At 53.6% G+C, this 16,111-nt stretch overlaps 1 protein-coding gene across 1 annotated transcript in view; it reads left to right on the top strand.

The window, feature by feature from the left end:
- The window catches only part of Shb (SH2 domain containing adaptor protein B), a 111,255-nt gene that overhangs the window by 78,918 nt on the left and 16,226 nt on the right, over positions 1-16,111 (top strand). Inside the window, exons 4-5 of the mRNA XM_051157666.1 lie at positions 7,546-7,720; positions 10,241-10,360. Coding sequence (XP_051013623.1) covers positions 7,546-7,720; positions 10,241-10,360 — 295 coding nt within the window. The remainder of the gene's footprint in view (positions 1-7,545; positions 7,721-10,240; positions 10,361-16,111) is intronic.

The raw sequence follows: 16,111 nt of genomic DNA, 5'->3' as shown, positions 1-16,111 counted from the left end.
AGTGTCTGCTGCCACGCCCCAGCCCTCCTGAGGCTCAGGCCAGCAGTCCCCATGAGAGTAAGTGGGCCCTCTGCCCCTCCCTGGTTTAGAAGTGATATGCTTGGTCTTAGGATGGGGGTTTTGAACTTGTGTTGCAAGTAAGCCACTGGCAGAAAGTGTCATAGCACCGGGTGCCATTTCTGAGTGAGTGTGGCAGGGTGTGAGAACTCACAAGTTCTCTGGGGGGACTCCATATGGAGAACCTCATTTATCAGTGACATACTGTACATCAGGTGAGGGGTTGAGGGAGCCAGGGAGGGTGTCACAGCTCATCTCAGGTGACACCAGTGTCAGCCTTTGCAGAAACCCTCCCCTAACGTGACAGTTCCCCTCTCATCCTCCCAGATTGGGGCTGGGCCTCCTCTCAGGTTCCATGGGTGGCCTGTTCTGGAACAGCTAGATACACACTTGTCACTGTCATCTCATGGGGTACTAGTGCTGTGCCCATAGGTAGCCCCCACCCCCCGAAGTTTTGACACCTTCTCAACATTATCAAGGGCATTTGAAAGACCAAAGACTGGAAAAGTAGAATTTTATGTATGGCTGTTTTCTAAACAATTGAGTGTCATCTGAGCCAGGGAACTCTGGCATGGTATTGGGGAAGAAGGAATGGACAGGACTCAAGCTTTTATTGAGTAGCAATTACAAACCTGACTTAAATTAACCCTATAAAGCCCTGCCATGTGGGGCTTGCTTCACTGTGATAACATACATGACAACACTGACGTCCAGAGAGTAAGTGACTCAGCTGCAGACACGTAGCTGTGAACTTGGGTCCGTCTGAATGAAAAGCGCTGACCTTCACCACTGTTGCGTTGGCCTCATCTGGTGTGGGGTAGCCTGGGAGGTTCCTGGGGTAGAAGCAATTGCTTCACTTGCTCTTTGGTCTTAGTACTGGTCACCGCCAGCCCTAACCCCCACCCCCACCGGGTGCAGATTCCCTGCAGTTCGTACTGTGGTGCAGAGTGGGCAGCACTTGCTCACACTTGCTGCTCCTGGTGCCTTCTCCCAGGCTCAGAGTCTGCAGAGGGTCCCACAGGGAGTCTCAGACCTAGCCACGGCTCCCCTCACACTCCAGCCACAGGCTGCCCCACAGCAGCCCCACCCCACTCCCAAAATGCTTCCTGTCTCCTTCATGGCCTCCCAGAATGCCTTGGGCCTGTGAGGAAATTAACAATTGTGTTTGTAAAGCGAGCTTTCTGCTGTGTAATGAGTAACAGCCATAATTAATGTTTAACATGCGCGTGAACAGCAGGTCTGCCGAGGGAAGAGGGGCTTCCGTGAGAGCTGTGGGGTCGCTCTCTTCTTTGGTTAAATGTTACTGAGGGACAGGTTTCTCTGGTTGGTTTTCTGTCTGACATTTTAATGAGTTCGTTTAGTAATCTTTTGAAAATGAAAACGAAAGTGTCAGCATGTCATAGCTTTGGGTCCTCTACTATGTGCTGATAGAAATATCCCCGCCAGTGCCTTCTTTTCCTGTGTGGAATTCAGTGCGTGCCTTGCCCTCCTTCCTGGGAGGTCAGAGATCTTGCCAGGGTGTTGGAGATTATAAGCAGTGTGAGGTGAAAGCCTGCCCTGCACACAGCTGGGTCCCCACCCAGCTCTGAGCCTGGTGCCCAGTGAGTGCTGGCGTGTTTGTAGGGTTAGTCAGGCTTGGTCACACAGGTCCCATATGCTCTCCCAGGCTAGGCACAGCCAGTGTGCCTGCGGGTCCTTAGTGTTCTCATCCCTCTGTGTGCTGGACATCTGTCTCCTAGCCACGTGAAGCCAGAGGAGTCCGCGGTGTGAGGGCACTTGTGGCTGCTGGCCTGGCCTCCTCCCTTCCCGCCTGTGTCTGAATTCCCTCTAAGAAACTGAGGAGGGAGCCACTGCCCAGAGCTGTGTGAGAACTGTGTCTTGTGGCCAACACTGGCCTGTCTTGCCCGTCTACCCCCCTCTCCCCATTGTCTACAATGGGCAGTAGTGCACTCACATACACACTGGACGGGAGCTTCAGCTTGTGGGCTGACTTCCTCAAGTGTCCAGCCTGTGCGGCAGCTCCTTGGACTTATAGGCGGAGAATAATCACTTTCCCCTGGCTCTAGGAGTCTTGTGAGCCTTAGCCTTGAGCGGTTCCCAGTGACAGATGAGGCCCAGCCCTGAGCTCAGGAAGGAGTCAGGTGCTGGAGCCACGGGTCTGCAGTCACAGCTGCCACTTGCTATCAGTGACAAGGTGTCTGTTTTCTCATCTGCAGGAGGAGGGTGACACTAGGCACTAAGGTTGGGGCTGCTGAGTGCCTGGTAGGTAGGTGGTAGCTGATGTTACTGCTGTGGGCTCTAGTGTCTGTTGCACTGTAAGGGGATCTGTGCTGAACTTGCTAAGACTCAGACAGAGGAGACCCTGGTTCCAGCCCCATGGCTGTCATCTGCAGAATGAGTTATGGTGGGAGAGATGGCTGCTCTCAGCTGTGGAGCCCTTGGTGCTTTATTAGTCATATCCGCTGGCCTTCCGCAGCCAGCACTCAGCTCTGGTGCCCATGTTTGTTTTGGGGGAATGGTTACAAATCAAAGGACAAAGGTGAGTACCTTCTGCCACCAAGTAGTCACCTTCTCGGGCAGGCCATAGCTGTACAATTGGTGTCCTGGAACCTTTGAGGCTCAAGGTCTCCCTCTGAGGCTTTCAGAGTCAACAGCCCCCACTCTCACATCTGTCTTAACACAGCCAGCGAGGTTGGCAGTCATGCCCCAGGGCCTGCATGTGTTCTCAAGGTGAGGTCAGAGGCCTCTTTAAGATCCTGGAAACTCAACTCTGTGAGGTTCCCTCTTTACATCCCTCCTCGTGGGAGGGCCTCGAGGTACACTGGAGAGTGGAAGGGGCCTTTCCCTTATGAGTCTGCGGGTTCATCATCTGTGAAATGGGAGTTCTTGGGTGTTGGGCAGTGTGTTGGTAGGGTCGGTTACAGTCAGTGGATTAAAGTATGCAGGTTTGGAACACTGCAGCCGCAGAGGTCTGCTACCATAGAAGTGAAATGTTAGTCACACACAAGTGCTCAGAGCCTTGGTGCAAATGTTCATAGCCCTAGGGTCGCAGTCCTCCCTACCTCTGAAATCAGTCTGCCCTCCCCACACCATGCTGACACCCACCTGGCTCTCAGTGGCTTTCGAGATTGTATGCAGAGCTCTGTACGAAAGTGGCGCCTGGACACCTGACTCACCCTTGGTTTCTTTCAGAGTAGGAGGAAATGAGTGAACAGGCCACAGACCCACAATAGTCCAGCTCCTCCTGTGCATCCCCTGAGGGTTGCAAAGAGGCTGGTCCTCAGTTCTGGCTTATCTACTGAGAGGCAGCTGAGAGTCCCTGTCAGTTCTACAACCTTTTCTTCAGCTCAGTGCTTCTGCTAGGGGGCTGCTCGACCCTGTGCTGCGGGTTAGAGAACCAGAGGCTGCAGGCTAGCCAGAAATAAGGAGCAGGGGTGGGAGAGCAGTGCCAGCCTCACCTGGGAAACCGTAGGTTGGAGGAGGCCCCAAGGCTGCTAGAAGCCCAGCCAGGAGCCTGGCGTGGAAGCCTGCCTCATTAGCTGAGCCAAGTTCTGCAGCCAGTCTCACAGATTAGAGGAAAATGTGCTCCCCAGATCTTCTGTAGTGTCCACCCATTTGTGGGAAGTGCTAAACATGAGAATGAAACTATTTACAAGAGGATCCTAAAATAACTTGATTGGGACTGGCGAGGTGGTTTGGTGAGTAAGGAAGGGCACCGCCTCCAAGCCTGAAGGCCTGACCTCGGTCCCCGGAACCCACCTGCGCACAGCCAGCAGAGAAAGTCCAGCTTGATTGCTTTTTCTCAAGGGATGAATGGATGTGTGACAGCCCTGGAGAGGTAGGCAGAGACTTACTCACTCAACAGGTATTGGTCATCACCTATAAACCAAGTCCTGTTCTGGGCACTGGGCATTTAATAGTAAACAACACAGTGTAAGAGCTGGGTGTGGTGGCGCAGACCTTTAATCTCAGCACCTGGGAGGCATATCTCTGTGAGTTCAAGGACAAAGTGAGTCCAGGACAGCCAAGGCTACACACAGAAACCCTGTCTTGAAAAAAACGAGTAAGATGACCTGTCACCTTGAAACTTAAGTTCTGATACAGGTAACATTATCTTTGTGGCTAAATGAAACATCACACACGCCTTGTGAACGTGACCAGGATCTGCCACAGAGAGGACCTGCCTCAGCCATTTCGATAGCCCTTTGCTTCTTAGGTTGTCATCAGCCCTGCTCAGCAGACGAGGCAGCTGAGTTTAGAGAAACTTAAAAATACCCCGGCGTCTGTCTTGATGAGTGATGGCCCAGGAGGATGGAAGCCAGGTGTCGCTGACTCTCGGGTTGGGCGGCAGAGCTCCCTTGCTCAGTCTGTGGGCCATTCCCTGGACCCAGCTGCAAGGCCAAAAGAGACTGAGCTGAGACCATCTGGCTCTGTGGAGATTGCTGCATCCTTTCCTGTAACGCAGGCAGATGCTAGGGTGGTAGACAAAGAACTTGAGGGCGGGGGGGGGGGGGAGGCTGAAGGAATTCTATCTGGGGGTCTCTAGGGCAAGGCTGCTCCAGGAGGTACAGCTTCAGGCTGGACTTTGTAGAATAGCTAGAATTTCCCCAGCATAATGAAGAGAGACATTCCAAAGGCTGGACAAAGACAAAGGCCCAAAGGCAGGTGGCAGATGATGGGTTTAGGGGCCAGCCAGCCTTAGTGAGTAGAGGATGAGGCGAAGGAGGAGGTTCGGCTGCCTCCAGCCCACCAAGGACCTTGAGCACTAGGCTGAGGAGTTTTTTTTGAACCCAGGCCACCAGGGCGGCAGTCAAGGACTCTGCTGTGCACGCTGCTGCCTGTGGCATGCTCTGAGCAGGAAGGAAATGACACTGAAGGATCATATTGGTTCTGTGTGAGCTGCAGCAACCCATGGCATTTTCTAATGCAGGATGGACTGTAGAGTAAGTGGAGCAAACACGGTACTAGAGACTGGAGAGGGTGGAAGGAAACCCTTCCCAGGGGCTGCCCCGTAGGACACTCACGGGCCAGGAGGAGTGGACATATAGATGTTCTTGGAGCAGCAGACACATTACCAAGAGCTAGAACCATGGAGAGAGGCCAGCTCCCGTAGGAAGTTGTGGGTGGCGTTCATGCCAGTCCTGGGAGGCCTGGATGTGCCATTCAGATGGAGCAGCTGGCTATGAGAGGGAGACCACAGCTGCTGCCCACCCAGACCTCAGCTTGTGAGGAGGGAAGACAGATTGGGGTAAGCCTGGCCCTGTGGCTCAACCTATGGCCTTACCCCTACTTTGAAAGCGTACTTCCTCATGCTTACCTGTGCTCCATGGCAGGAATATTACGGAGTTCAGTGCTGATGGAGTGCCTTTGCTGGATCTTCTGTTAGTAGAAGGGACCAAATTTCAGTATATATGGGTATCAGGTTTCCAGTACAGAGAGGGGGCCGTAAGCTTCCGAGACAGCCTAGTCAACTAACTGGGAGTGTTGAGCAGTGAGCCCTGTCCCCTGGCCACAACTCTCAGGTAGACATTTAGGGCCAAGCTAAAGTGTAGACTTGCTGGCCCTGAAGACACTGTCCTACCACCATCCTGGGAGTAGAAGTCAGATGCTAGGTGCCTCATTCTGCACAGCTGAGTTGCCCTCCCTCCCCCAGGAATCCAACTCGCTCTTTAATTGCCTATCGGTGGGACTCATTAAGTTCTGTCATTTGAACAACGCACGGGGGCAGCATATTTTCCTCTGAACGCAGATACACTTTTGAGGAATTGTGTCTTTATCTCTTGCAGAAAAATCGCTAAATTAAAAGAATTGCCATTTTAAATTGCAGATTAAAGAGAAACTTAATTAGAAGAGATGGAAGCAGTTGTATTTGGAGCTTTTGTTCTGGTGTCCCCGTCCCGTCCCCCCTCCCCCGGCTGTCGAATCATTGCACTTGGAGTTTGTATATTTGTGTTTTAGGTGAAGTGATTTGCCTAATTAAGCCTGTCATTCATCGCCACCTGCTCTTACTAAAATATATGGCTGCGGTATTAAAGCACGATAGAGAACGTATGAATTAATTCAGTAAGGAATTATAGTGTCAACCAGGACGCTCCCAGGTTTTAGCCAATTTATCTGGTAGGAAACCTGATATTTTTTCCCAATAAAGCAAAATATCAGCTCATTAAGTGTTTCACTTAGTCTTGCACTGAGCACCTGTACCTTGCAGGTACTGTGTGAGGTGTGGGACAAGTGGTACCCATGCCACAACCCATTCTCAGGAGGCTCGTGGGAGCCAGGCAAGGAGACTGGTGATCGGATGCCATGGCTGAGGGAGTTCTGAGAGGGCTTCTGGGGTGAACTGGCTTCTGAAGGGTAATAGAGTTGGGTGACCTGAGCCTAATCAGGCAGCTGCCTGTCAGAGGGTCTCTACCTAAGGGCTTGAGCTCAGGGCTGGAGAGACGGCTCAGTGGGTGAGAGCACTGGCTGCTCTTCTGGAAGACTGGAGCTTGGGTCTAGGTGGTACACAACTGCTTATAGCAGTGTTCCTGGGCCCAACACCCACTTCTGTGTTCTGTAGGCGTGTGGTGCACACATGCACACACATCTTAGTTTTTGAAGCTTGTGTCCCTCTACAGCAGTGCCTCTCAAGCTTCCTAATGATGTGACCCTTTAATACAGTTCCTCATGGTGTGCTGACCCCGAGCCATAAAGTTATTTCATTGCTACTTCATAACTGTAATTTTGCCACTGTTATGATTCTCGATGTAAATGTATGTGTTTCTGATGGTCTTAGGGGACCAGCCCCGCCGCTCTGTAGCCTCCTGGGTCTATAGTCTGCATGGGAGGACCTGTCCCATCATGCAGCTGTGTGTTGTGTGTTCACTTGTGTCTACCCATGCACAATGAAGAGCAGATTGAGAAAGCAGTGTGTCCCCACGAGGAGCTCAGTGGGGTGTGACAAGGAAGAAGGAGACAGATGTGACCAGTGTAGCCCTGGGTGGGAGGGGAGGGGTCACCTGAAAGCAGAGTTTTGCACCCTGTGAGAAACTCTCCCTACCCCGTCCCAACCATTCAGAGGACAGAGGGCCTGTACTCCTACTGTACTGTGAGCCTTGCTAAAAAACTGCGGGTAGAGTCTCCTGGGTCAGGACTGGGTTCGGTAACCCAGATTTGGCCAGCCCCTCAAACAGGTAGCCTGACTTGACAGCTTCTGTGTGTCCTGTCTTGGGAAACTGTCTTACCTCATTTTATATTATAATAAAATGCTCAAGTCTAGGTAGTTTCTAAAGAAGAGCAAGTTATTTGGGATTGTGGTTCCAAGTGCTGGCAACTCCCAGGGCCTGATGCTGAAAGGGTAATTTGGCATCTGTGGAGGAGAAAAACTGGGGTTCTGAGGGCAACCCTCTTGCTTGTGGTAGCTGACTGTTGTCCCATTGTGTGCTCCCCATTGTCACTCGGGCTGGACCTTCCGGTGACAGTGCCTCCCCCTCTCCTCTCCTCTCACAGCCCAGTTCAATGGCAGCAGCGAGAAGCGACAGTCTTCCCCATCACCCTCACGGGACCGACGGCGCCAGCTCCGCGCTCCTGGAGGAGGCTTCAAGCCCATCAAACACGGGAGCCCTGAGTTCTGTGGGATCCTGGGAGAGAGGGTGGATCCTACCGTCCCACTGGAGAAACAAATGTAAGTTCACTTGGTGCGATGCGGAGGCCACCCCGCTTCCTCTAGTCGCTGTGTCCCACACAGTTGATCGCCGGCCCCTCATGATGGAGGCTCTCGGGAAGTCAAGGCTCCTGACTCCCGGCCAGGCCTGGTCTCCACACACCATGCTGCCACCCTGACCCTCAGTGGCCAGCAGAAGAGGCTGCAAATTTCCTCAGCAGTCACTTTCCCTCATTTTCCCTCCTAGTTGCCAAGTCTAAACTAAACCTGCCCTCTGTATAAATTAGATTTCTTCTCTAGCTGCTGTGTGGCTTCTGTGCTACGCCTGCTTGCTATTGGCCAGCGTAGGCCTTTCTTTACACTCTTGATTTGGGTTTCCCCAGTACTTTCCTTCAGAGATTTCCTACTGCTTGTCACAGTCTGAGGCCCACCTATGTCATCCTACCCCTCCTCCGAGCACTGTGCCAGGACTGTCCTTTTCACTGCCCTTCCTCTTGACCATGGTGGCAGCTCCCTGAACCTCTAGCACCCTGTCATCTCAGAAACCCCCTGTGACTCCATTACTCTAGGGTGAAGCTCCAGCTCCCTTGGTTTTCTTACCACATCAATACTCAGATAAAAGTGAGGTTCTCCGGATGTATCATCTGCTTAGCAAGTGAACGTACAGTTAAAGGACTCCCTTGCTGTCCAGACGGGGAAATTGAGGCCCAGCCTCATAACCTAGACCTCACTCCACTCTCGCTCTGCTGTCACCTCCTCTTGGACCTCTCTTATGCCCAGCACGTACTTAGTGCAGAATGGGTCTTTATAAAGTAAGGGATGCTGGCACAGTAGGTCTTCATAAGGCAAGAGATGGCTGATGCTGGCAAGGCTGCCAGGGGCTTTTCTTTTGTATGTGGCAAGTTCTTACCAGTCTTGAGCCAGGTGATACAGGTTCTTAAGCATTGTCCTTCTCCAGGGCTTCCCTGTCAGTTCATGCTAAGAAGGCATCTCCCGCCCCACCCACCAGTCAGCGCCTCGTCACAGCCCTCATATTCCTGTGGGGCACTTGGCGCTATCCAGAATGCCTCTTGTATCTCTTTGTTGACCGTCCATGTCAGCCCCATGAGCTCAGTGGATAGTGAGTAAATACTAGAGAAACCAGTTGCAATTGGACGGGATGAGCAGCAGTGTGTCCATGGCCCCATCTCCAAGGGCTCCAGCATGTCCCCAGAGTGGCCCTCCGCCCCACAGTACCACCCAAGACAGCCTCCTGCTGACAGGCTGCCTGCTGGCCTCTCGGCTCCTGGGCCAGTGCCCTTTGCCCTTCTTTCTGACCCTCTGCTCCAGACCCCGCCTTTCTCTCAACATGAAGTAGCCAGGAAAGGACCCACAGCCTCTCCTGTTTACCACTAGGGACTACCCTTAACAAGGCCCTGGAGACCTTTCTTGTCTCTCTTCTAGCCCCTGTGTTCAGCAAGGGCAGACAGCGGGCAGCACTTCCCTAGAGACCGTTCAGTTGCAACCGGCTGGCAATTGTGTTCCTAATAAAATGCTTTTGTTAGCTTGTGCTGAGGGTGTGTCACCCTCCTGAGCCTGGTCTCACCAGATCTGTTGTCACTTACTTGTGAAGCCAACTTTGTTCTCCTCATGGCTGCTTTGGGCCCTGGCATCTCTGGAAATGTTCTCACCGTGGCAGCCTAAGCACCCGCAGCCCATGGTTCTGTTTCTGTGTAACAGTTTATACCATGCCCAGCCCCCGTGCCCTAGTACACAGACAGTCACTTCTGCTGCAGTGATTCTCTCATTGGCCCAGCACAGACACAAAGGAGCTTTGGGAATACCCCCTCCTGTCAGTGAAGGCCTTTGCTGTCCCATTGAGATCTTGTCTCCAGCGTTCCCCGTCACAGAAACATGGCTTCCGTCATGGCTATATGCCATCTTCGTCACACAGTCCCTCTTCTTCCTCTCTGCCTCATGTAGTATCCAGAAACATGATGCTGTGATTTTCTTGGGGTCAGGATAGAGGGCTGTCCTCGGCCTCGCCCATGTGTAGTGTCCTGTGGCCATGGTCTAGGAGTCCCTTTGCTCCATGGAGAGGAGTGCCCTGGCCCGCCTCAGGAACCCCCCTCAGGCCATGCTGCCTGCTCCTGTCTCCAGCACCCCCACCCCTGCTATCTCTCTCCTCCTTAGGTTTGCACTAAGGCATCCCTCTCTCTGCAGGCTTTCCTGGTCATCATGCCTAAAATAGCCCCACTTTCATCTCCTTAGCACCTGTCACCACGGGGCAGGCTTGATGACCACAGAGTATGTGGCAATGGACTGCCTGCCCGGAATGTGAGCCTTCCATGGGAAAGGGCGGGGCGGGGGTGGGGGTTCTGGTCACTCTTTTCCATTAGAATCTGACAAGATGCAGGCACCGGCAGGCAAAGCAGCTGTTGAACCTCCTCACAGGAGGCCAGAGCCAGCAGCTGCCCTCTGAGGGCACCAAGCCTCCTCAGAGGTCACTCTGGGGGGTCCCTGTCCCCACCAGCGCTGACTGTCCTGTTGTCCTCTCCCCAGATGGTATCATGGCGCCATCAGCAGAAGCGATGCTGAGAATCTGCTGCGACTCTGTAAGGAGTGTAGCTACCTTGTCCGCAACAGCCAGACCAGCAAACACGACTACTCCCTCTCCCTGAAGTGAGTACAGTGCCTTCTGCCTGCCCCAGCACAGTGGAGGGTCTGCTTCAGGAAGGTTCCAAGAAACTCCCGCTCCTGCCACTTCAGGCCTTGGTTTTTAATTTAGTCCCATTCTGGGAACACAGAGAGGCTGTGGTGGCTGCCACAGCTGCTTTCCCAGGGAGGGAAGACTTACCCTGGGAAGTGCAGCCCTATGCAGCGAGCCCAGGCTTGTCCCTGGCTCTTAGCACGCCTTGCCCATCTGCAGCTTCACACCAGTGCGTTGGTGAGGAGTATGCTGTTCCGCTCTGTAGACTGGGAGCAGGAGGCTCACAGGGAGCAGATGAGGGATGAGCGGCTGTCTGACCCTCTGTGGTGCCGGGTAGCTCTTGTGAGAACCCTTTCCTGTTCCCCGTTAGGCTTCCGGGCAGATCTGCTTTTCATATGCTCCACAGAGTTTGGGAGGGGATGCTGTCAACTGGAAAGACCCACCCCACCCCCACCCCCCACTGGTCAGGTCCTTCTGATCCATGAGCTGCTAAAGTGAACAGGCTTAACATTTTTTAAGAAAGAGGTTTGGGGCTTTTCCTTCTGTTTGAGTATTCCATTGTTCAATGCTGTTGCCAGACAAGACCTAAAAGATCTTCTAGAACCCATTGTATAGATAGGAGCATTGAAGCTCAAAGGAAAGGGATTCTCCAAGGGTACAGAAGCAGTACATAATTGGGTGTGAACGCAAGTCCTGCGTCTAGACATACAGGGTAGGAGTGGGGCCCTCTACCTTGCCTCCCTGGTACTGTGGTCACTGCCAGAGGCTCATGGTGAGAGTGGGCTTGGTGGCACTTCTTTCAGGAAGGCTTGCACCCATGCTGGCAGGGTGGACTTCCTGACACATGGCCAGCTTTCTCCCCTTAGTCCTGGACAGCCCGCTGCCAATCAAGGGCACTGGGTGCTGGCTTACTGCTCCTGGAACCTGTTGTCTGGGCCCCAGAAGGCCTGGTTAGATGCTCCGTAGAAGAAGTGACAGAAGCCCCGTATGCCAGGACAGGGCCTTGTCAGGTGCCAACCTTCAGGTTTGTTGAGTGGAGACATGCCTACCCATAAACTAGGCAGATCCTGGGTGCTGGGACTGTGTGGGAACTTGAGCACAGCTGTGCCTGTGGAAGACAGTGTAGTGAGAACCTATGATGGATGTGCCAGGAGCACCAAGACAGTTTTGAAGGACTCTGCAGCCAGTTGCTGAAGAATTGACCTCGGCGAATCCAGCACCATCCAGCAGTGGCTCCTCATTACCTGATATGCATAGAAACCGAGTCAGGTGGGCTCCAGAGGCCAGAAGCTGGGGCCCTTTGTCCCTGCTGTGTGTCATTCACTGGGCTGGGGCCCTCTGGGAGTAGTCCCTTGGCTCTGCTTTATGGTGATAGCCTTGTCCTTCAGGTGGTCTGGATGCTGTGGGGGCCAGTAGGAGTCCACCTCCCTCCATTGGTTGGTGGCCTTTGCAGTTCTGAGCCTCCCTGTTTTCATCTGTGCACTGGGGTGATGATGATCTGTTCCTAAGCAACCAGCATCCAGACCAATCAGAGCCTTGTCCATGTGGCCTGTTGTAGTTCCCACCCTGTCCCTGCTTGCGGCCAGGAGCCTTGAAGATTGCTTGTAGTCCAGTTAAGACCTGGCCAGGCATGGTAGCACACTCTTTTAATCCCTGCACTCGGGAGGCAGAGGCAAATGAATCTCCTGGGTTTGCGGCCAGCCTGGTTTATGAAGCAGGTTGAGATTATATCATGAGACTTTGTGGTCCAAGATTATAGAAGGTGTCCTGTCCTGCCACTCACTGCTCAATATACAGCATGGCAAGTCCTTCCTTCCCTGTGTTCAACATCAGCATGTGACCAACAGAAGTCAGATTTTGACAGTCACTAGAGACGCTGCTGTCTCTTGACTCCCCATGTGTCCCTGTCCATGGAGTCAGCCCCCCCTTGGTGCTTGGTGTGTATTCTCTGGCTAGAACAACCGCACTTCTGCACCCAGTGGCATCTCGCACACTGCACAAGAACACTTGGCACAGGCGCCTGGGGTCTGTGTCATTGCACCTGTCCTGTCAGATCTAGTCACACAGGAGTGCTGTGTAGCGTCTACTCCTGTAGCAGAAGGAGCTGGAGCTGGAGGGTTGATTTGTGCTTGTCTAGAGTAAATAGGGTTCCACCTCTGATTGTCAGAGGGATGTGTCGTCCCTCCCACCCCCACCCCCACCCCTCCAAGCAGCCTTTGCTTGCAGAAAGGAGAACTGAGCAGAGGTGTTTCCCAGAACAGCCCTGGCACTGTGGGTACTGCTGCCTGGGACAATACCATCTTTGCCAGCCTGTTGCGGTATGTGGTCTCTCACATCCTCAGGCCTGCTGCCAGTGGTTGGGAGAGGGGGGTAGGGGAGGGGCAGATGGCAACCCCACACATAGCACAGGTTGCAAGCTGACCTCAGAATTCCAGCTGTGCTGCTGCTCAGCCTCTGGCCATCTTCCCGTGGGCCTCGGGTCCTTCTGTGAGTCAGGTCTGCCCGTAGGACAGGGCCCTCTACCTACTCGGTCCTACCCTTGGAAGAATTGTATGGGAACCCTCTGTACCTGGCACTGGGCTCTGTAGAGGGAGAGCCGAGGCAGGCAGCCAGGCCCAGCTCCAAGGGCTCACAGTCCTGCCCATTCTATCTGCCTTATTGCTTACAGAGCAGCACAAAGGGCTCTGGGTGCTCAGAAGTGACCTGTAAAGGATGATCACCACCTCCAAGGGCCAGAGGCTGCAGGGCAGAAGCTGCACATGACCCTTAAAAGCTATCGGTCCCTAGGCAATGAGGGCATCAGTAAAGGGTGTGAGATGATGAAGAGCCTCACAGGACCTCTGTGCCTCTTAGAGGAGCCTTTCAGATTCTCAGTGACAAGGCCACTGGCCATCAGGCCCTGCTCAGAGTTCTGTCCCCTCATCCATCAGCAGATGGGTGTCTGTGGCCTGCACATCTGTGCTGCCATGGCCTCATGCAGAGGCTAGGGCAGAGTTCCAGGTCTTCGTCAGAGGTCTAAATGACCTGCCAGGGGTCTCTGTAAGGCTGAGGTTGGAGCTGTGGCACACGCACATGCACACATACGCACACGCATGCACGCACAATCAGAAGGCCAAAGGGAGTCAGTTGTAGGAGTGAATTTAAGGATTTATCTAAGTGAGGAAACGACCCCAGTGGAGACCCCAGTGGAGAGAACTCTGTCCTTGGGAGTATATTTGACCACTGTGACAATGGTGGCAGTGACTTGCTTGATTTGACCACACTGTCCCCGCTGCTCCTGTGCCTGTGGTCACCCAAGTCAACGTTTATACCCCATCCTTCATCACACCTCAGAGATCCTTCAAATGGCTTTTACCCTTCTCTAGTCTCCCCTGCTGCCACCATCAGTGTGACAACATGTGCTAGGCAGCCTCACTCGTCCTGGCTGTGCTGGGTACCTCTCTCCAGCCAGGCAAGCTGACCGACACCCTCTGTCTTCCCTGGAAAGGCAGGTAGATGTAGGGAAAAGAGTGAAGAGCGAATGGCAGTCAGTCTCCCTAATAGGCTTCTTCAAGTGCTTTGGGCTGTGAAGGGCTCTTGAGCTTTGGTTCTGCAAGTTTCTATAAAAGAATCTGGACAAAGTAGAGGAAACAGGACTTCAAAGATAGCAAGGGGACGTTCTCGGGAGCAGGTGAACCCTAATGGGGGGGTGGTGGTGAGGACCATTCCTGTGGGGCCTGGGATGGGTCCACACAATCACACTTCTGAGGCCTTAGCAGGAAGCTGATAAAGACCCAGCCCCAGCTCTTCCCACTGCACTGGGCAAGTAGCCCCTCAGGCCCTTCACAAAACAAGCCTTTGCTTTCCTCCTCCTTTTTGTTTTTCGAGATGGCCTCTCTGTTGCAGCCTTAGCTGTCCTGGACTTGCTATGTAGACCAGGCTGGCCTCGAACTCACAGCCATCCTCCTGCCTCTGCTTCCCAGAGTGCTGAGATTAAGGGCGTCTACCTCCCACACCTGGCCAGGCCTTGGGTTTTCAAGTCCCCAGAGATCAATTGTCTACTTGCAGGGATTGGCCTGTTTCTGTCATGCCTCCTCCGCCACCCTGAGCGTTAGAGGCCTTCCTCAGCCTGCATGCTTCGTCCCACTGGGGCCAGGTTACTTGTCGAGTTCTAGTCCTGCAGGGCCTCACAGCCTGGCAAGGAAAAGAAGACACCCAGGAATTACACTAAGACTGTTCAGAGCCGACGGGTCAGAAAGTGCCCTGGGCCACACATGAGGCAAGGGACCAGAGAGGGATTTGAAGGACAATAGGTCTTAAAGGGTGGGCAGTAGAGGGGGAACAGGCACAGAGCCTGCTAAGAACAGCAAATCCCACACTGAGCTGTGCCCAGGAGTGATAACAGCCCCAGTCACGAACGTCGTCTCATAGAGGATCGAGGAGTCCCCGGCACGGTGTCGCGGCATACAGTGATGCTCTGGGCACAGCTCTAGAATCACCCGTGAACCTGAGATGTGGCGAGTGTTGCCAAAGGGAAAGGCCACAGCATTAGCCTCCTTCTGTCCCACATGCCACATACATGTCACCTCAGTCTGCACAGTTGGCCCTGGCAAGGGACCTACTGTGAAAGGGTTGGGAGCAGGATGTTCTAGAAGCTTGGATGTAGAGGGGAACCCTGGCTGCTCAATCAGGGGCACCTTGGGTGGAACTTGGGTTCGATCTTTGACCCGCTATCTGATGCAGCCTCACCTGGATAAGAAGTAGGCTGGGCAGGTGAGGCCCTTGGGCACACAGTAGGTATTGAGGACATGCTGAGCTCTGTTCCTCCCAGTTTTTCTAGACTATCCTAGAAGCAGCAGATGTTAGTGTCATTCACGTCAGTGTCCTTATGATGAGCAGGCATAGGGCATAGCACTCGTGTGACAGACAAATGATACCAATAAGGTGAGGGTCTGAGGGTTAGTCACTACACTTGCTTCCGGCTTTGTGGCCCTGCAGTTAGGCCACAGGGCCTTTGCTTGAGTCCTAGGATAGAGGAGGGCCCACTCTATCCTATGGTATGGAGTGGGCAGTTTATGAAGAAAGGCCTCTGATTGCTTGGGGGACATCCCTTTGCATCAGCTGGAGCCCAGGGTTGTGTCAGCTGCTAGACAGCCAGTATCAACCAGCAGTTGCCCTCTACCTCACCCCACCCCACCCCAGGGCTGTAGGGAGGACAGGTGGGTGTCCTGGGCCAGGAAGAGCTTAGGGGTACATTTCAGTTAGAGTGTTTTTTTTTCTTCTCTCCCCTCATTGATTTGTATGGGGAAGGAGAGAGTTTTCAAACAGTAGGCATGTCCAGGTCCAGCCAGGCGGCGAGTGATTAATCTTAGTTTGTTGCTGCTGACAGCCAGGAGCAAGAAATAATAAATGTTTGCAGGGAGAGGAGGGAGGGGGGTGAGGAGAAGCTGGGCCCTGCATCTAACAGTGGGGAGCACAGGGCCGGGCCTGCAGTGGTGTGGGGCCTGCCTGGTTTGTACAAGGCCCAGGCTTCAGCCCCTGTGCCCTAAAACAAACCCAAAAAGGAACCATAGGAAGCGCCAAAAGCCTCACTGCTCTGAGGCCACATGCTCCTCAGCAGCTGCTGAACCCCCTTCGTGGCCCCCTGGAGTGACTTCAGCCCAGCTCTCCATCCCCCTGGTCCCCAGCAGGCCTCCAAGAGTATGAGGAGGCCCCCTTAAGGGCAAACCTTCAAGGGAGGCACA

Source organism: Acomys russatus, chromosome 2 (assembly GCF_903995435.1).
Source record: "Acomys russatus chromosome 2, mAcoRus1.1, whole genome shotgun sequence".
Taxonomy (NCBI): domain Eukaryota; kingdom Metazoa; phylum Chordata; class Mammalia; order Rodentia; family Muridae; genus Acomys; species Acomys russatus.
The sequence above is the reverse complement of the archived record's forward strand: the minus strand, read 5'-3'. Positions and strand labels throughout refer to the sequence as shown.